We start from the raw sequence: 20,452 nt of genomic DNA on the forward strand, positions 1-20,452 counted from the left end.
AAGTCTGGCACTGAGGGTGGAAATTATCCACACCAAGGCACATCACTGTGAAGTTTCACAACTCTTGGGTTAAACTGAAGATCTCAAAGCTTCCAGAGCGAATGAATAATTCAATATAAACAACAAGGGACCCTGCTGGCATCAAACTTATGACCAGAATGCTGCAAGCTAATAGACAAGGAGTAAGACCTTCAAAAGTCAGAAGAGGAATCATTCTCCTCCTGGAAACATGTACCTAGCCAAACTACCAATTAAATGTAGGAGGGGAATAAAGAGCTTAGGTATGCAAAGTTGCACATTTCACCTTCTTTCTAGGAAGCTACTGAAGAATGTGCTCCAGCTAAACAAGGGTGTAAACCAAGAAAACCTTGGATGCAGAAAACTGATCTAACCCAGGAGGGTCAAAGGGGGACTTAGGAGAATGGGAGCATCCCATGCTGCATGACCTGGAGAGTTGAAACAGAGGTCCTCAGGGCTGTGACTGAGGAATAGGTGACACCCTGCTTAGGAGACCACAGCAGAAGTTTCAGAGCCAGGTCTCACAGAGCTCAGAGATACCAAGAAAACTAAGCATCCAAAAAGGGAGCCAGTTACTGACCCCAGGAAGAGTGAGCAGAGATAGCAACCCCAGTCGCTCCATTACTCATGGACAAGCCATATTTATAGTCATAAAAATGGAAATATGGCACATCACCACAACTGAAGGTGGTGGATGTGGGGAGCAGAGCAGTGGGCATGGAGGTGGGTAAGTGCAGCCACACCCTCTGGGTCGTGGAGGAAGCCGGGACCCAACAGTGAAACAGCAAATCAGGGAGACACATGGAGCCAAATGGAGACCTCAAGTCAGGGAGGGCCTGGAGAGCAGGAGGGGAAACTGTTAGGATCCCATGACAACTAGGACGCCCCTCCCGCCCGTTTTGTGGACGCATTGGCACAAACTCCCCAGCATCGCCTTCCCAGCTTATGTTTTCTCCAGATATATTTTCCTTCACAAGCTTGGTGCAGCCTGCTCGCCCTGCTGTGCCATGCGTGGTCATCTCAGCATGTCTGCCTGTGCCCCTGGTTCCACCCAGTTCTCTGTGGTACAGGCATCACACAGGGCAAGGCCCCCAGAGCCCCAAGCCCAGCGTTTGGGCCAGGGGCTGGGCTCTCGGGAGCAGATGGTGTGGCTTGAGGGCCACCCTTGGGGAGCCTCTGGGCAGCTGTGGGAGGGGTGGGCAGGGTCAGAATGGCCTCTAGGGCTGGTTCCAGGGTGAGGGCATGGGGTTGGGGGGTGTGGACCACGACTGGGTGAGAGGAGGGGCTGAGGAGCTCCTGCTGGAAACTGAGGCCAGGTAGGTTGGCAGGAGGAGGCCGCCCTTCCATGGGTGCTGCCTGGGGCCAGGGTTGGGGGTTACGGTGGGATCCCAGCCCTGCAGCCCCGAGGCATTCCCAGACCTGGACAGAATCCCCCCTCTGGGTGACAGTTGGTGACAAAAGCCAGCTGCACTCCAGTGCTGGTCCCAGAGCTTTCCACACCTGGCCCAATGTCTCCAAGTAGGGGAGGACACCCTCAGCACCCAAGCAGAGCCCGAGACTGCCTGACCGGTGCAGAATGTTCCCCAGGGAGGTGGGGGCCGGCTTTGTGTGCCCCTCCCTCTCCTTGCACTCCCCCTGCCCGCCCAGCCCTGCGTGCCATGCCATGTGTGATGCCATGCCTGCCTCGCCATGCTGTCCTTGCCTGGTGCCCCCGCTTCTGCCCTGGTCATCTCATGGTACTTCATGCTGTAGACATTGAGCGGGGCTTGTCATATGCGGGCAGCAGCAGTGAGCTTGGGCCCCTTGCAGGAGCACTGAGGTCCATTTCTAGCCAGTTAGGCAGCCAAGGGACAAGGAGGCCCAGCTGTGATCAGGGTTCTGGGGACGGGATGATAAAGGAGGGGTGGTCTGGGGAGGCCTCAGAGGAGGTATAGTGGATGGGCTGGGGTGGGGAAGTGGTCAGGTCCCCATGTCCTGGGGGCAGCCTGGGCTGCTCAGGTGGGAGGCGGGGGCTCCTGGTGTCAGAGGCCCTTTAGGGCCCCTACCCCACCCCACCCTCTGTCAGTGACCCTGCCCTGCCTTGGCAAGTGCTTGGTCCTTGGAGGTACAGCTGCCACAGGGACCCCCCCTAGGGCTGAGGTGTCTGATTCTGACCCCGTGGGGCAGGGGACATGGGAGGCAGATGGGAAGACACAGCCAGTGCCCGTTTCTTCAACGCTGGTGTTCCCAGCTCTTTTGGCTGCCGAGGGGTTTTACATAGTTGAATCATAAGTAGGGAGGGTAGGAAAGGCCAGTGGGGAGCTGGGTCATGGGCCCTGGAGCTCGTGACCACATAGGGAGGCATGGGGACAGCCATGGGGGCACACAGGGCGTTGCTCCCACCCGCTTCTGCCTGAGCCCCTGGGAAAAGCAACATGCCCTTGTCAATCTAAAAGCAGCTTTTGCTCCCAACTTGGAAGAGCCCGAGAGGTCCCCAGGGGCCAGGTGGGGAGGCCTGGCTGCTAACCTGCAGGCTCACTGGCTTTCTCACCTTGGCTTTCTTCCTTTTTACCCGCTCTCTGGCTCATTTTTACTAATAAGTCTTAGCTAAGTCAAGCTGCAGGCCTCAGGCTGAATTACTTACTTGGGGCCAGCCTACAGGGAAATGGGAGCCTTCTCTGCTGTCCCCGGGATGATGGCACGTCCCTGTGCCTAGGCTGGGTGTGAGGATGCTCCTGCCTTCTGGCCCAGGCTTTCCCTGCAGCAGATGTTGGGCAGGGGACATGGAGAGGGCCCAGGCAGACTTCGGGGTGTCAGCACAGGTTAGAGAAGCCATGCCTGAGCCTGGAGCTCCTGTGTGTGTCTCGGGGCTGTAGACAGAGAATCCAGGGAGCTGGGGACGGAGCCAGGTGCCCAAGACGAGGCCCTGAGATGACACGTCCTGGGGATTGAACAGACGTCCTAGAGAAAAACTCCCTGAAATTTACATTCTAGACAAATTAGTCTGAAAGAAAACAGACACTGGAAAAAGACTGAGGAGGAGAGAAAACCAAATCTAGAAAGGAAGAAAGAGCAGACCAAAAAGCCGGGGCTGTCGTAAGTTCATTTCTGTTCGTTCGTTGTCCAGGCGTTGTACGTCAGCTGCTGTTTCCATCGGAGCTACGCTCCCTGTGTCTCCCGCCCCCTCCTGGAGCCCGGGGTCCCTGTCCCGCCATCCATCGGTGTCAGTCGGCTTCCCATCTCCAGCTGTCATCAGCAACCCCCACTCGACACCGCCCTCCCATTGCCCCTTAGGTCTCTCCTCCTTCCGCAGCCCAACCCCACTAGGGCCCCCTTGCCCCTGCGTCTGGAGCCGGCGTGGCTGCCAGCCTGAGGGACACTCGTCTGGGGTGGGGTGGGGAGTGCACAGGTGGGGCCCCCTTCCTCTGCTGTCTCCCCTCCTGCCTGACAAATCTCCCTCTCCAGGTCTCACCGGAAACGGAGCCAGCCCAAGAAGCCCAAGCCCGAAGACCTCAAGTCACCAGGGGAGGGGGCGGCTGGGATGGCCCTCCTGGAAGAGGCCGGGGGCAGCGTGAAGGAGGAGGCCGGGCAGGAGGCGGACCCCGAGGAGGAGGAAGAGGAGCCGCAGCCGCTGCTGCAGGGCCGGGAGGCTGAGGGCACAGAAGGTCAGTTCTGGCCCCATTCAATGTCTCCTGGAAAGAGCCAGCACTTGCTGCACCAGAGTCCCTGCTTTTTAAGATTTGATTTAATTGCTTTCTCGCCAGGATGGGGCGTTTTGTAAAAATAGATATTCTGGGGTGAATGCCCGAAAAGTGCCTCTTCCCTCCGCAACAGGAAGAGAGGTTCTGTGAGGCATGGCCTGCTGCTCATGGCCCAGACACTGGCCATGCCTGCCATGGGGACGGCCCACTCAAACAGAGCACCTATCCTGGCCTGGTCGGGTGCTGGCCTGTGTGCAGGTCTCTCTCCTGGCCTCAGGCCTCCCCCTCTCCAGGCCGTATTTCTAGGGCCAGCAAGGTAGGGTGTGGTGTTCGTCAGGGTGAACCTGGGGTGGGGGGGCTCAGAGACATCCCCTCTATGCCATGGGGGATCCTTTTAGCTGTGAACGAGTAATAGTCTGTTTTTCGTCACTTATAACAATACCTGAAACTGGATAATTTATAAAGAATTGGCTGGGAAGTGCAAGGTCCAGGTGCGCATCTGGTGAGGGCCTTCCTCCTGGTGGGGAGTCTCTGCAGAGTCCTGAGGCAACCTAGCATGTCACATGGTGAGGACGGGGAAGAGCGCTTTCGTGTCTTCTCCTTATAAAGCCACCAGTCCTCACCTGTGATAACCCACTAATCCATTAATGGATTAACCCATTCATGAGTGCAGGGCCTTCACGATCCCTATTAATGGATTAACCTATTAATGGATTAACCCATTAATGGATTAACCCATTAATGGATTAACCTATTAATGGATTAACCCATTCATGAGTGCAGGGCCTTCACGATCCCGTCGCCTCCCAGAGGCCCCACCTTTCAACACTGCTACACTGGGGATCAGTCTCCCACAGGAGCTTTGGAGGGGACAGACATTCAGCCTATATCAGGAATAATCAATCCGTGAGTGGTGTAAGTGCCCTCAGTGTTGTGAGGGATCCTTTTTCTTTTCTGTGACTGGGTTTCGTTTTCCTAATTTACAGCTTCAGCTTCTCATGCATTTGCACATGGTGGCTGCTCCCTAGGTAGAAAGGACGGGGGTACCTATCCCTCCCTGGCCCTTTTCAGGTGTGGGACAGGGGGTAGGGGGTGGGGGATGTGGGTCATGTTGATAGCCCATCTCTCAGCCATGGGCTGCCCCTGGCCATGGTGCCATATTTCCCCAGAGGGTCCTGCTTGGGTCCTTGGTCTCCCTCTTTATAAGCCCAACACAACCCTGTCTGGCTCAGAGTTGTTGCCTCATCAGGGTGTCCTGGTGTCAGATGATGTGTCATTCAAGTGACTGTCCATGGGACAGGCAGAGACAGGGCTGTGGTGCTGCTCAGCAGAGGTGCAGGCTCTGCCCACTCACGTGCCCTGGGGCTGGTGCCAAGGGTCACAGGTAGGGAGCAACTGTCACCCTCAGGCAGGAAGAGCAAGAGTTCCTGAGGAACAGTCACAGGTACTCACAAGGGCAGAGAGCAGAAGCCGCCTGAGAATTTGCCACTGGGATGCCACTTGCAGGTGGGGCATCGGGCCCTGTGTCTATTTAGCAAGACAAAGAAAAGGCAGCACAGCTAGAAAGGAAAACAATCGTAATGGCATTCTTTGCATGTGGACACGATTATCCATGTAAGAGAAGCTGGTGATCTGTGGACAGAGCCATGGGAGTGATTCAGTCATAGAGCAGAGGTGCCAGAGACAAGCTCGTGAGGCAGGAGCCACAGCATGTTTCTCATGCACGAGCCTGTCACAGTGTAATTTTCAAAATGATACCATCAACAGTGAGAGCAACCAAAAAACAAAGTACCTTGGAATACGTTCAACAAAAAAATAAAATATTTTTATGGGGAAAATTAGAGACTTTTTTGAAAGACAAAGAATTGCTTAATAAATAGAGCATTGTACCAGGTGTTAGGAGAACTGCCTAATGAACAGATGCAGTTTCCTCCCAAATTGTCTGCAGCTGCAGCACAGCTCCACTCAGGATCCCAGCATGGCAGCAGGCAGCAGTGATGTCAACAGTGTGCAGGGCCTGAGCAAGGGTCCAGGAACAGGCCCTGGAGCAGTGGACAATTGACATGTCCCACTGTCCATCATGACCACAACCATGGTAGCTTAAAATGGCACAGGTTTACTCGGTTACCGTTCTGGAGGTCAGAAGTCTGAAATTAGTCTTATAGGGCTGAGTCAAGGTGTGTGCAGGACTGGTTCCTCTGGAGGCTACAGGGGAGGACCCATGTCCTCCTTCCCAGCTTCCAGAGGCTCCTGCAGCCCTCGGCACGTGGCCCCTCCCTCCGTCTGCAAAGCCAGCAGCGCGGCGTTTTCCAGTCTCTCTCTGCCTCTGACTCTCCTGCCTCCCCCATGATGACACTGAGTCCCCAGATAACCCTGGATGACTTCCCATCTCAAGGTCCTCAGCTTCATCCCATCTGCAGAGTCTCTTCTGCCATATGAGGCGACATATCCATAGGTCCTGGGGATGAGGACAGGGACATCTTTAGAGGGCCTGTTACTCTGCCTCCTTAAGAATTTGTGTTCAAAGACAGAACTAAAAATTTGTGAGCACAAAGTAGGAAAATATCTTTATAACCTTAGGCAAGAGTAATTTTTCATTAAAAAGCACAAACTAGAAAGATAAAGATTGACAGACATGATTACTCTGAGGAACTGCTGTTTATCAGAAGATGAACCTTTAAGAAAGCAGAGCAACAGGCTGACAAATGCGAACGATCTTTGTAGCCCCTGTAAGTCACCAAGAACAGATAACGAGCTCCAAATCAATGAGCTCAGCCAAGTGAGAGACGGGCCACGGAGAAGGAGACAGCACGGGCAGTAAACCCGGAGCACTCGGCGTGAGAGGCTCAGTGCGATGAAGGAGCGTGGCCCCCCAGCGCTGGCGGCCGCGCGCCACGGCCGGCCCTACTCCCAGCTGCCTGGGACAGGGGTCTGTGTGGCTTCTCTGGAGACCGCCTTGGCCTCACCCTGCAAAGTTGGATGTTCAAAAACTTCACACATGCCCTGGAGAGACTCTTGCTCAGGATGGTCAAGAGCAGGAATGGTGACAAGCAAACAAACAAATGTCCACTGACGGGAAAGGGACAAGAGAGCAGCGCCTCTGACACCCTCCTCACTGTGCGGGAGTGAGCAATGAAGACACCACTCTGCACCCCAGGAGACTCTCCCTGCAACCTCGCGTGTCACCGGAGCATTCCGACCACGTCATATTTACTTAAAGTTAGGAAAACACGACCAACTGGACACGGGATTCTTCAGGGAGTGAGTCTCCTAGGACTTCTGTGACGAGGGTGGCTTAAATGACAGAACGTATACTCTTGCGCTCTGGAGGCTGGAAGTTTAAGCGGAGCTGCCTGCAGGGCTGCGGGGGAATCCGTTCCAGGCCTCTCCCCGGCGTCTCCATGCAGATAGATACGGCACTCTCCCTGTGTGTCTGCGCCCACCCCAGTTTCCCTCTTTTGGATCAGGGCCCACGCTAATGACCTCACCTTAACTAATTACATCTGCAGTGACCCTATTTCCAGATAAGGTCAACTTCTGAGTCCTGGGGGTTAGGATTTCAATGTATGAATTGGTGGGAGGGCCATGGTTCAACCACAGCAGGCACAGAACATGCTGAAGCAGAGTGAGGGGCTTCTGAACACTGGGCTGCCCGTGGGGTGGGGAGGGCACGTGAGTGCTCCTTCCACTGTGATCCTTTAGGCGCTGTGTCTACACTGCACGTACCTGGGCCATGCGATACACTCAAGGGCAAATGCATGCCCCATCCTCAGGTGGTCTGAGCTTGGGGTGCACTGGGTAAATTATGCATTCTTATAGGTGGGCTCCAGTAGTGAGGAAGCATTTGATTTTGGTTCTGAAGGACATGGGACCCCAGGAGACCTGAGTAGCAGAGTACCATGGACAGTTTGGGTTCTGGCCTGAGGAATTGGGGGACTTAGTGGGGTGTCTCTGGAGGTACCAACAAGGGGCAAGCAGAGATGGCCAGAGCAGTGACCATTGCCCGCAGGATGGGCTGGCTGGGGGTGGACTAGAATAGGCTGAGACCCCAGCCTGGGCCCCATGTGGACTTGTGGCCACCTGGAGGCTGAACCATGTGAAACTGCCCTCCTTGTGGACCAGAATGTGTGAGGAGCAGCACTTGGCCTTGCAGGGGAGGGGCAAGTTATTGGGGTAGACAAGGAGGAGGAAAAAGAGAGATCCAGGCTTAGATCTGGGGACTTGACCCCCATCCCCAGCCCTCCCATGTGAGTCCAGGCTATGCGGTCAGGCCATGGTGTCGGCGGCAAGGAAGTGGCTGTCTTCATTAATTGATTTTTATCTCAGAATCTGCCCGGTTCCACCCAAGGCCTCAGGCTCAGGGAGTCTCTGAGGATCCAGAGAAGGGACTTGTTCCTTTCCATTCGTACTCACATGGCACAGGCACCTTCCCCATCGGGTCCCCAGTACTTCTTTGGCTCTTCTTCCAAGAACAGCACAAGGAGTTGTCCCCAGCAGCCCCTCCTCTCACAGGAGGCCCTGGGCCTTTGGTGAATTCGCTTTCCCACTTGGAGGCAGGAGGCTGGGAAACAGGAACCCCATGGGGTGGGCGAGGAATCCCCACGTTCCCTGCAAACCACAGACCTGCGTGGTCACATGTGCAGACACCCCTGCTCTGTCCCCGTGCCCACAGCTCTAGCTGGTGCCCCATGTGCTCAGAGCTGTGTGGCATGTGTGAGCAGGTGGGACATGCTAGAGCTCCTACGCAGCAGCTCCTGTGCTGCCAGTGGAGGTGGGGGCTCTGCTGAGTGTCCCCCCCCACCCCTGGGTGCTATGAGGCTGTGTTCTGGAATCTTCTCCCTCTGGATCCTCAGACCATCGACCCCCACCTGTGCTCCTCCTAGGCAGGATCCCATGCCAGCCCCTGCCAGCCCTACCCCTACAGGAAGTTGAATACAACAACCAGGCTGGCAAGGGGGCCGAGGTGGCTATGTCCTGGTCCAGCATGGAGGGTGAATAGGGTCGCTGTCCCAAGCGGGGGGCAACGTCAGCTCGGTTTCCACTCAACTTGTTTGCTCTGCCGTGGAGGAAGGAATGTTGAATTTCCTTAGAGAAAGAAAGCCATTGATCTGAAAGTGGCTTTTACAGATAGGACAGTGCTCTTTGGGCCAGCCTCGTCGCTGTTTCTAGGAATTGGTAGAAGTGGCCTTCCCACTGGCATTGTGGGACCAGCATGCGGCTCTGTCACCTCCCACCCCACACTTCCAGGCTGCGTTCTGTGGGGTGGGCAGGGTGACTCGGGAGCTCTTCATAAATCGTCATTACCAGGTAACTCTGCTCCCCAGCCCGTTGGGGAGGGGAGCCGTCCAGCTCCAGCATCCACGGGGGAGAAACAGTTTCTTCCTAAACCAGGCAAGGGCTGGTGTCTGCTATTTACCTCCCTGTGCCAGGTAACTAGGGGGGCAGAGGGGGATGATGCTCCACATGTGGACCCCAGGGGCACTCAGGCCTCCTCCTGGTGAGGCACAGATGTGGGAGGAATCCTAACCGGTGTCCCTGGAGTGCCTAGGACCAAAGGGGGCATGGGCCAGGGTGCGGTGAGCACACCCTCACCTTCTGGCTGATCATAAGCTAATGGCTAGTCTCTCTTGAAAAACGGGTGGGTGTGGGGCATGTGCTATCCAAGGATACTGTGGGCTATCCTGGCAGTTGGCATGAGTTGCAGCCTGAAGATGGGGGCCAGGATGTGCTGGGAGTTGGGTGGGGGAGGAGACGAGGAGGCCCCTCCACTCCTGTGGGTGCACAGGGCTGGCCCAGAGCCTCTGGGGGGCTCGCTTGGTGGAACCTGCAGGCTGGAAGCCCCAAGTGGAGGGAGTCAGGCAATGTGGCGTCCTCCTCACGTGACTCTGCCCTGGGGTCAGTGTGGGTCAAGGATTGGGTGGCACATCTTGCCCTGGGGCGCTTCATTTCACTGCTGTCTGTCGGCAGCTGCGGGATAAGGGGTGGCCTGCGAATGGTTTTTATAGCAAGAGGTAAACGGGGTGCCATGTCTCACACTAGACCTTGCTGATCGTCATGTCTCCACCCATTCAGTGTGGAGAGAGAAGAGTTCCTTTTCCTTGAGGTTTCTTCCTTTCCCAGCCTGGTTGTGAGGCAGTGAGCTGCAGGCGCCATGGGCCCTGACTGAGCGCTGTTAACACGACAGCCAGCCTTGTCCCAGCTTGCCTGGGACCTTCCAGTTTTAGTACTGAAAGTCCTGAAGCCCGGGACCTCATGGGTCCCAGGCAGACCCGGATAGTGGGGCCCCTGGTTATCAGCCACTGTCACCCTGGAACCTGGAGACACACAGAGGGGCCTGAGCTAGTGTCCCCATTCTGCAGGAGGAGCAGGCAAGCACCCAGGGTCAGCAGTACAGTGGGTCACCAGACTGGTCTTCCTTGAGGGCAGGGGCCTGAGGTGCCATGCCACAGCTCACCCCAAACTCAGCAGCCCTCAAACAACACCACCTGCATGAGCTTCCTGTGGCCCCCTGTAACAAATGAACCACACCTAGTGGCTTAAAACAACACAGATTTATCCTCTCACAGATCTGGAGGGCAGAGTCTAACACGGGTCTCGCTGAGCTAAAGTCAAGGTGTGGGCAGGGCTGGACCCTCCTGGAGGCTCCAGGGCAGGACCCGGGTCCTCCTTTCCCAGCTTCTAGAGGTGTCCAGAGCCCTCAGCGTGTGGCCCCATCCTCTGTCTGCAAAGCCAGCAGCACAGCATCTTCCAGTCTCTGCCTCTGACACTCCTGCCTCCCTCTTGTGAGGACACTGGGCCCCCGGGTAATCCAGGATTATCTCCCATCTCAAGACCCTTCATCCCATATGCAGAGTCCCTTCTGCCTTGGGAGGTGACATGTTCACATATCCATGAGAGTTAAGACGTGGACATCTTTGGGGGTCATGTTCTGCCAACCACACTGCCCATCTGTTTCATCTGATTTACTGCTCCCCATCCTGGCCCCAAATTAAAATGCCACCAAAGACACGCCCCCCGGCCCCCTCCCCTGTCACCTGTCAGGGAACTCTCCCGCACTGGCCTCTGAGGGTTTTGGGGCAGAGGGCCTTCCGGGGCCTCCAGGCCCATTCTGGCACTTTCTCTTCCACTCAGGTACCAACTCACCTGTGGTTTGTTTGAAGTTTTGCTTTTGAAAACTTCTACAAGCTGCATGCATTCACTGTAGAAATACACAAGATTCAGGTACATGAGAACAGATTCTGCCTCTCCCCATCCCCCAGCCCTGGGGATGACACTTGGTCCACACCTGGCCCACCTGCACAGGAGCCCACCAGCCTGAGAAGCATCTCTTCCCAGCTGCTTTTTAAAAACCCACCTTCCTCCCTTGATGCTACTTCTGGAAGGTGCTTCCAGCCCAGGGTGGGCGCTGCTCCTAGGCCCAGATTCTTACAAGGAGCAGAGGTGTCCAGCTGCCTGGCGCAGTGACCCTGTAGCAATCTGAACGTGCCCGAGGCCCGCCAGTGTTTGGGGGAGCCTTTCTGGGCCAGAGGGGGCCCCTGGCCCTCCCCAGCCACCACTTGCTGGGTGGGCTTCAGGCTGGCATGTGGCCTTCAGCTGGGCTTACGGAGCAGAGCCCGGCTGCCTCCTGGGACCTTGTGCATGCCCAGCTCTGGCTCTGACCAGCCTCTCCTCTCTCCCCACAGAGGATGGCAGGGGGAAGCCACGGCTCCCCAAGGCCAAGGGCGACCGGAAGAAGAAGAGCTATGGCCTGCTGCCTCCTCCGCTACCTCTGCCTGTCCCGTTCCCTGCTGAGGAGGCGCTGCTGCGGCTGCCGCCCCCACTGGAGCCCCCGGTGCTGGTCCCCAGCCCTACAGCCACCGAGGGGAGCCCCCCACCAGCACCCCTGAATGTTGTGCCCCCCGAGGTGCCAGGAGAGGAGCTGGAGGCCAAGTCACGGCCCATCATCCCCATGCTGTACGTGGTGCCACGGAGGAGCCAGGCGGTGCCTGACGAGGACCGCATGTCCTCTCAGCAGACCTTCGAGCACTTTGCCCATAAGGGCTCCGTCTGGAAGGAACAGGCTGCCCCCATGGAGCTGGCGGGGCCAGAGGAGGAGGGCACGGCAGGCAGCAGGGCGGGCCGCACTGAGACCAAGGCCCGGGCTGGAGAGGTGCGGGGAGCCCCTGGGGGCCTGGTAGGGAGGGGCGAGTGGAGCCTGCTTTGCCGACCTAAGTGGCACCTGCGTGTGGCCTGTCCCTGGCCTGTCCCTAGGAGGCTGCCCAAGGGGGCTCCGGGCCCCGGGTCTGGAAACGGCGCCTTCACGGGGTGGCTCGCGGTGTGTTTCAGGTGGCGTCCACGTTCTCCAAGTTGAAGATGGAGATCAAGAAGAGCCGGCGCCACCCTCTGGGCAAACCACCCACCCGGTCCCCACTGTCAGTGGTCAAGCAAGAGGCCTCGAGTGACGAGGGTGAGTGAAGTTCCCCTCCAAGTCGGCGCTGCTGGGGGCTCACTCCCCTGCAGTTCCCTGTCCCCTGCCCCATCCCCGCAGACCCTAGGGGCCCCAGGCTGAGCTCACCCCCCACCCCTCCATCGCCTCACTCCGTTGCCTGCCGAGTCAGACAGGCTCGGCCCTTGCTGGTCACCCCGGGAAGCAGTGCCCCACTTCTGGCCTTCCTCCCTCCCTCACCACCACCATCCATGGTCAGGCCACCACGTCTGTTCCCAGACTGCCCAGGCCTCTCTACATGCAGCATCAGACCGAACTGCCCTGCTCGTCCTGTGCCCCCATGTTCCCTGACGCTCGCCACCCACGGCTCCTGGACTGCCCTCAGGACTGCCCGAGGATGGTTCTTTTCCCTCCCCTCCCATCTACTGGTTCCCACTGTGGGCATCTGTGCTGGACCCAGGACCTGGAATGTTCCGCACAGCCAGCAAGGGGCAGGCCCCAGCCACTCTGGCCTCAACCACAGCCCACTGCCTCGAGCCCAGGACTGTAGGCACTGTTCAAAATACCCTCTGTGACTTGGTTTCTTCATCTGTAAGATGGGGTTGTTGGCCCTCCAATGGGGTCCTGTCAGGAAGACCCCCGGAGTGGATGCCTTTTCATCACCCGGCCTGGTGCTGGGCACTGGGCAGATGTTGAGGCTGGGTTAAGTTACCGTGGTTGTGAGGGTGGGGCCTTTGATCCCTGGGGCAGCCCCCACTCAGGCTCTCTGTGCAGACGCTGATCCTGCCAGGAGGAGCTCCTCCCCCCAGGGCTGGCGACAGTGGGCTATACTGGCATTGTGTGCCTGGAGGAAGCCTTATTGCTGGCCAGGTCACTCTGGGGCAGGCAGCTGTCATTGGGGCCACTCCTGGTCCAGACCTGCTGGCCCGGCTGCCCGTGCAGGGCAGTTCACAAGGGCTGGGGAGCACACTTCCTGATGGAAGTCACTTCCCACAGCTGAGCAGAGGCCGTGGGTCCTCCAAGAGATTAGAACAAAAGACCCTGGCGAGGCTCCGAGTCGGTGGGGTGGGAGGAGACGGAGAATCTTCTATTTAACACTCAGCTGAGAGTCGCTATCTTGTGTGCAGAAATCCTGCTAAGCCAATTTTTCATCTTCCGCTTCAGCCTTCCGTTTAAGATTCACGTAGAATTTGAAAATTGTCTGGATGGCTTCTTTCATCCTGAATCTAATTTGAGGGCTGGTGAGAGGAGGGGTTCTAGAAGCACTGCAGATCGCAGGACCGGAGCTCCCTGGGGTGGGAAGAACAAGGCAGGAGGAACGAGGCGTGACCCCAGGGCCCTGCAGGCTGGGGGGGGGTCTCCTTATAGCTGATGCTGTTTCCAGAAAATGCCTCCAGGGTGTCTGTGGGCTAGGGGTGCCCTTCCCCACCGTCAGCACCCATTGCATCGCTTTGGTAAAACACTCGCGCCAGCACCAGCCCACATCCTGGATCTCTGGTGACAGGTGATGAGCCAGGGGCTCATTCTCATGACCAGGTGCCTGGAGGCCCTCATGGGGCCTTCCTTGGGCCTGGCTGGCTGGACCTCTGAGCCTGGGTTCTCAGACAGAGCAGTCTTGGCCCCAAGGTCCTCCTAGCACTATGGAGGGATCCTGGGCATCCATCTGGGGTCAGGGGTGGGTCTGCCCTAACCTCACAGGCTGAACCAGGAGCAGCAGCAATGCTGGGACCAAGCCCAGGACACCAGGCTCCCGGTGAGGTGTGCTGAGATTGGGCCTCAGGAAGGAGCACCCTGCTTCTCGGGGACAGCACCCCAGTGTGTGCAGGAGACACAGGGAGGGCACATGGGGAGATCGGGACGTGGCTGGCTGGTCACGGAAGACTCAGAGGCCAGGCCAGGGTGGGAGAGGTGACAGTGATCTCTCTCGAGCAGAAGCAGCCACCAACAGGTTGAGATGTCCTATCTGCCTTCCCCTGAGTATGGCTCTGGTGGCTGAGGTCATCCTGAGATGACTCCGGCTGCCTGGGCCCCACTCGTTGCCCGCTCCCTAAGTCCCCACTGCACTCTGCTACAGCTCCATTGAGCTCAGGGAGTCTGTGCCAACCCCACTGTGGACACGTGCCTGCTGGTGGGCTGACCTGGGTCCCCCATGAAAGGAGGAAGTTGCCAGGGCTGAGTAGCCTGAGGGTGATGAGAAAGGGGAGTGTCCCTGTGTGTCCCCGTTGCTGCTGACCAGCCTCTCCTGCCCCAGACTCAGACTTTAGAGCAGGGCATGGATTGGCAGGGTAGGGCTGGGCATGCAGTTGTAGCAGGTCCTTGGCCTAGAAGGCCCGGGCAGGTGGGGGCTCCGAGGAGCCACATTTGGGGTGCGCAGGCCTCAGGCCTTTCCATAGACACTTGTTGAGGGTGGTGGTTGGCCCGGCTCTGGGGAGGCTTCGGGGAGCGAGACAGTGTTGTGCCAGCTGCGATGGGCACAGCACCCTGAAGACCGGGGTGGTCAGGAAGTGGGGACCCATCACCCACATCTTGGCGCCCGTCCGAGTCAGGCAAGCGGCTCACATGCAGTTTGGTGGATTCCTCAGAAGTGTCTTCATGGTTCATGGTGCTCAAGTTTCTCTACCCTCTTCCCCAACCGCCTGCTTTCTCCTAGAAGCGTTCCCTTTCTCCGGGGAGGAAGACGTGAGTGACCCCGAGGCCTTGCGGTCCCTGCTGTCCCTGCAGTGGAAGAACGAGGCGGCCAGCTTCCAGGCCGAGAGGAGGTTCAACGCGGCGGCCGCACGCACCGAGCCCTACTGCGCCATCTGCAGCCTCTTCTACCCGTACAGCCGGGTGAGTGCCGTGGCCCATGTCTGCCTTGCCTGAAGAGAACCCCAGGAGGGTCACCGGGGGTGGGGAGGCCACACAGAGGGGCCAGTTGGCCGCACAGCCCCCCCGCCCCTGGGAGGAGCGCTTTGAGTGCGTAACCAGAGCGTCCCTCATGAGGGCTGTAGAGATACGTGCAGGTCATGTACCCAGAAAGCTCCTGGGCCAGAGATTTGAGCCTGGCCTGGTGGACAAAACATCTCAGGGGGCTGAGGGGAGAGACTGGGGGCTAGTGTGAACCCAGAGTTGCTCGCACCTGCCGTCTCTAAGCGAGACTGAACGCCCTGTTCATCGAGACAAGTAAGATATAGTATCTAGACGTCTTCTCTAGGCACATCCTGTCCTTTGTGCTGCCCAAGAGGCTGCAGGGAGGTTGGGTGCTGGGCTCATCTTCTCAGCATCTGCCAAGTGGAGCATCAGGACTAATTTAATTACACCCCACCCAGCAAACACACTGTCCCAGTGGCCATGAAGGACAGGCATCGAAGCTGGGACAGGATTGGGCCATGCTTTGGGGTCCTCCAGGACTTCCTGGGGTTTGGGTGGGGGACGAGAAGAAGGGCAGAGTCCAGGGTGGCCCCAGGTGCCTGACCTGGTCTAACAGTGTCAGCTGTCCCCTCATCTGCCCCTGGTGGCCTTGGAGCTGGGGTGCTGGAGACATAGGGTGGGTGCCCTGAGAAAGGTCTCTGCCCACCTGTCTAGCTGCGCTGGGCTCTCCCCACTAAAGGCCAGCCCCTCTCCCTGCAGTCCCTACAGACCGAGAAGGAGGCGCCCCAGGCCTCTCTTGGGGAGGGCTCCTTGGCTGTGCCACCTTCCAAAAGCGGCCAGAAGACGCGGCCGCTGATCCCCGAGATGTGCTTCACCTCTAGTGGCGAGAACACGGAGCCTCTCCCCGCCAACTCCTACATCGGCGACGACGGCACCAGCCCGCTGATCACGTGCGCTAAGTGCTGCCTGCAGGTCCACGCCAGTGAGTCCCGGCAGTGGGCAGCGGGGGAGGCCCGGGGGGAGGGCCGAGAAGTCTTTTCTCCATGCAGGGGCCCCTCTGGGGCATCCTCGGGGCTGCTATTTTAGACCCTCACCAGCTGCATGTTGGGGGCAGGGGCCTCCCCCTGTGGTTTCCTGCACTTGTCCTTCCTATAAGGGGGTTGGCTGGTTCAAGTCCCACTGTTTGCAGCAGGGATGCCCCTGCACTCAGGTGAGGCTTGTCCACTGAGGAGAAAGGGGAAAGGCTGGGCTGCTCTGAGGGCCTGGAGGACCCCACGCCAACCCAGGGCAGGGGGAGGCCTCCACCACGTGTGGTGTCCAGTGTCCGAGACGTGCTGGCAGGACCCGAAGGTGCTGAGCCCCCATGGTGGCGCCCTCTGTTGGAGAGAAGCCCGTTATTCCATGGGACACTTTTCTCGTCCTGACCCATCTCTTACCTACACAAGCTCACCTTACTGACCAGAGCAAGAAATGGGCCGGGGTGTCCCATGAGGACCGAAAACACATCCCACGTCTCTCCAGAAACTCCGTGCCCTTTGCCAAATGGCCTTCTAGGGGCGGATGTGCCTGCCGCTCACCCTGGCCAAGGCAGGGCCTCTCTTGGTCAGCCTTCTGGACAGTTCCACTGAGTCCTGCCCTCCCTGGGAGGTTGTAGGAGCCCATCAAGTGCCTGTGACACTCTTAAGCCCTGCGATGTGGGGCCAGAGTTGACACTGATGATAAATATGAGATTCCAGAGCGACCAGGGGTCTGATCTATCTCTGCCAGTGGCGACCACTCTTCCCCCTAGTCCTGTGGGCCCAACTGCAGACACAGACAGGAAAACAGATGTCGGCCCTTTCTCGGGTGCGAGGGGGTGGAATCCAGTGTAAGATTCTGCTTCCAGGATGGGGAAAGCTCTCTGGAGACATTTAATTTTCTGTGCTCCGGCCGAGGACGGCAGCCATAGATCTCTGTCTGGCTCCCTCCCCCATGGTGGCCTGCCTGGGAGTTCACTTTGTCTCCTGGCCAGGACCTGTCACTCTGCTGTGTCTCCCGCCCTCACTCTGGGGCTGGGGGAGCGTGACTCGGCCTCCATCCTCCCCCCAGTGCCCTCTCCCCATTTCCAAACTCAGGGCATGTTCCACAGCGAGCTTGTGGTTGCCCATTTCCTTGCCCCAAGACTCCACAGGGAGGTCTGCTCCCTGAGCTCCAGTGTCGTGAGCCCTGTGTCCCACCTCACGTGGCTTCCTGCTCAGTGTCCTGCGTCCTCCGCCTACCGGCCCCTTACCGCCATCTGGGGCCTTCTGAGCAGAGCTGAGCTTCTAGACTCTCTAGCGTCCAGATGCAGCGGGAGGAGACGCAGCTCGGGGGGCGGGGCGGGGCAGCTGGCTGCTGTCCCTCCCAGTGTCCTCATTCCCACTCAGAGCATGGTGGCCTGGAGTGAGGCAAGGAGGGTGGTGACAGCAGTCAGCCCAGGTGCCCCTCCAAGTCTTAGCTGGCCACTGTCTTGCAGGTTGCTATGGCATCCGCCCTGAACTGGTCAACGAAGGCTGGACGTGTTCCCGGTGCGCAGCTCACGCCTGGACTGCGGTAACTCACTCCCTGCAGCTGGGGTGGTGGCCCTGCTCTCTTAGGGTGGTTTGCACACATGGCCACCCCTCCCAGGCCTTGATTTCTTCACCTCTGCGCTGAGGGGGCGGAGCCTGTCACTTTGGTGACTGCTAGGTTGAAATGTAAGGACCAAGGGCCAGAGACCACTGGTGGTACAGGCCCAAGTAGAGTGGCAAGCAGCCCTGCCCCATGCCCCTAACCGTGTGGTTTTCTGGTCCCCGCAGGAGTGCTGCCTATGTAACCTCCGAGGAGGAGCGCTGCAAATGACCACGGAGAGCAGGTGACTGGGCACCTGGAGTGGGTGTGGGAGGGGAGCCAGGAGCCCAGCCCTGCCCTGCCCTGCGTGGAGGCTCAGCTGTTCCCCCATGCTGAGGGGAGGGCCAGTGTCACCTCCATGTACCTGCCCCCCATTATGGATGGGGTGATGGGGTGAGGAGGTGCTAACGAGTGTCCTGACTGTCCCTTAAGGTCCCTTAAGCCCCAAATGAGCCAGCAGCAGCATTGGGAACAGAGACCACATCCTGCACTGCCCCTGCCATTCTGCTGCCCATCCCCAACAGCTCAGGCCCTCTGTGACGAGCCCCGGGGTGATCCAAGGTGCACCTGTGACCCCCACCCTACCCCCTTCCCAGGTGGATCCATGTGATCTGCGCCATCGCTGTCCCGGAGGTGAGGTTCCTGAATGTGATTGAGCGCCACCCCGTGGACATCAGTGCCATCCCTGAGCAGCGGTGGAAACTGGTAAGTCCCTGCCCTTGCCAGCCAGGTCCTGCCCCGGCCAGGCCAGCTCCTCCAGACTCCACATGTGCATGGGGGAGGGCGCCGCAAGGAAGTCAGATGCCGTGGGCCTCGGTTTTGGCAACGGTGTCCCCCGGAAACTTCCATCTCCTGTGTCTGCTCGGGGTGTTCTCCACAGCCCAGGTGCCGTGTGTGATTTCCACCTGATGACACCAGTGGACCGCCACGCCCGCTGCGGCTCCGTTCCTTCTCATTACATAACCGGCCCCTCCGTTTTTACTTCTGTGCTTGTGGAAACATCACTCCTGTGCGATCCTCCCTCTTGACAAGACTCCCCAGTGCACAGTGCAGTGGTGTTAGCTGTGGGCACGACGTCGTGCGGCAGGTCTCCAGACCTTGCTCATCTTGCATAACTCAGACCTGTTAAACAGAATTCCCAGACCCCCTCCCCGCCCCCAGTGCCCACCGTTTTTTTGTTTTTAATTTTTTTATTTTTGAGAAAACGAAATTTATTGCTTATAGTTTCGGAGGATAGGATGTCACCGTGTGGAGAACTGAGGGTGTTGATGGTGGTGACAGTCACACAGGGGTCTCACGTACACCCACCATTCTAGCTCCGCCTCCACGTGTGTCTGTTGGATGCCCCTCGTGTGAGTAGAATCATGCGGTATCTGTCCTTCTGTGACTGGCTTAGGTCACTGAGCATAATGTCCTAAGGTTCATCCATATTCATACAGGATTCACCTGAATATGGCAGGATTTTCTTCTTTTTTGTGGCTGGGTAATACTCCGTGGAGGGGTGGCCGCGTTTTCTTTATTCATCCGTGCGTGGACACTCGGGCTGTTTCCACATGGCCATTGTAATTCACGCTGCAGGAACACAGGAGCACAGCTCTCTGCTGGAGATTCTGATCTCGTTTCCTGTGGATGTTTACCCAGTGGTGGGATTGCTAGGTTGTAAGGTCGTTGTATTTTTTATTTTTTGAGAAACCATAGTAGTGCCCAACGCTGCGTGAGAGCGCCCTCACCCTGCATCCTCACTGACACTTGTTAGCTCTTGATTTTTCCATAACAGCCATCCTAGCAGGTGTGGGGGAGACCTCGCAGTGGTTTTAGTCACATTTCCCTGCAACGAGCAATGCTGAGCATCTTTTCATTTTCCTGTTGGCCATCAGCATGTCTTCTTTGGAAGTCCTTTGCCTGTTTTTTAATCACGGTACTTGGTTTTTTCTGTTGAGCTGAAGGACTTCTGTCACAGGTCCCTCTCTGTGCACAGCGATGGTCCCTCTTAGAAGTGCTTCCATCTGGGGGTGTGGAGGGACCTCATGAGACGTGCCCCTGTGCACCATCTGCTCTGGCTGATAGCGGTCACCTCTGAGGGAAGGACTCGAAGTAGGAGCACAGTAGGGACAGTGAGCAGAGCACTGGCTTTCATTCCTGGCTCTGCCATTGGCCAGCTGTGTGACTCTGGACAGATTATTTGACCTCTTTTTGCCTCAGCCTTCCCGCCCATGAGGTGGGGTTGCCAACAGTCCACCCAGCAGAGGGCAGCCCCGTAAAGTGTTGACTGCACGGTCTCAGCGACAGCTCTCGGGCTCGTTACAGCAGCAGCCTCTTCCACTAGGACCCTAGGTTGCCTGTGTGGTCATTGTCACCACGCTGAGGAAATAGGGTCCCCTGCTTCATCTGCTCACAGGCAAGGCCTGCCTGTGGGCCAAGCTCCAGCTGCAACTGGCCGTCTCTGCAGTGCCCCAACCTCCCTTTTTGCTCTCTTGCAAGGCACTTTGGGCCTTCCCACACCTGCCACAAATTACACTCAGCTGGTCCTTAAAAGCAGCCTCCCATGACCTCGAGATCTGGCCCAGACAGGATGGAGAAGGAGGTGCAGGGAGTGAGCTCAGACCTCTCTGGGGACATGTCCTGCTCAGGAACGTGTTGGCAGTGGCTCTGGTGGGAGGGCAGGTTCACGTCCCTTTCTCCAGAGCCTCTGCACTGTGTCTTGTGGGCACCTGGGGGGCTGGGCTGTTAGCCAGGGGCACGGGACAGCATCCAGCTGCTTTTCTGTCTGGTTTATTGTCCCAGCTGCCTAGGACACTTGCAGATGTTGACACTTGAGGCTGCTGGTGGATCGTGGTGGGAGGCAGCTGGC

General features: G+C 58.0%; 1 protein-coding gene across 3 annotated transcripts in view; it reads left to right on the plus strand.

Annotated features, from left to right (window-relative positions):
• Positions 1 to 20,452, plus strand: part of KDM4B (lysine demethylase 4B) — a 152,192-nt gene that overhangs the window by 121,775 nt on the left and 9,965 nt on the right. The window contains exons 11-20 of one of the 3 annotated variants that reach the window (XM_063109641.1): positions 2,992 to 3,093; positions 3,463 to 3,662; positions 11,381 to 11,847; positions 12,024 to 12,144; positions 14,774 to 14,952; positions 15,733 to 15,955; positions 17,468 to 17,544; positions 17,790 to 17,845; positions 18,198 to 18,306; positions 20,386 to 20,429. In XM_063109641.1, coding sequence (XP_062965711.1) covers positions 2,992 to 3,093; positions 3,463 to 3,662; positions 11,381 to 11,847; positions 12,024 to 12,144; positions 14,774 to 14,952; positions 15,733 to 15,955; positions 17,468 to 17,544; positions 17,790 to 17,845; positions 18,198 to 18,306; positions 20,386 to 20,418 — 1,567 coding nt within the window. In that variant the 3' untranslated portion in view covers positions 20,419 to 20,429. Of the gene's footprint in view, positions 1 to 2,991; positions 3,094 to 3,462; positions 3,663 to 11,380; positions 11,848 to 12,023; positions 12,145 to 14,773; positions 14,953 to 15,732; positions 15,956 to 17,467; positions 17,545 to 17,789; positions 17,846 to 18,197; positions 18,307 to 20,385; positions 20,430 to 20,452 lie in introns of those variants that run through there. The other 2 variants (XM_063109639.1, XM_063109640.1) reach the window with 2 other exon arrangements.

This window comes from Cynocephalus volans, chromosome 10 (genome assembly GCF_027409185.1).
Source record: "Cynocephalus volans isolate mCynVol1 chromosome 10, mCynVol1.pri, whole genome shotgun sequence".
Lineage (NCBI taxonomy): Eukaryota > Metazoa > Chordata > Mammalia > Dermoptera > Cynocephalidae > Cynocephalus > Cynocephalus volans.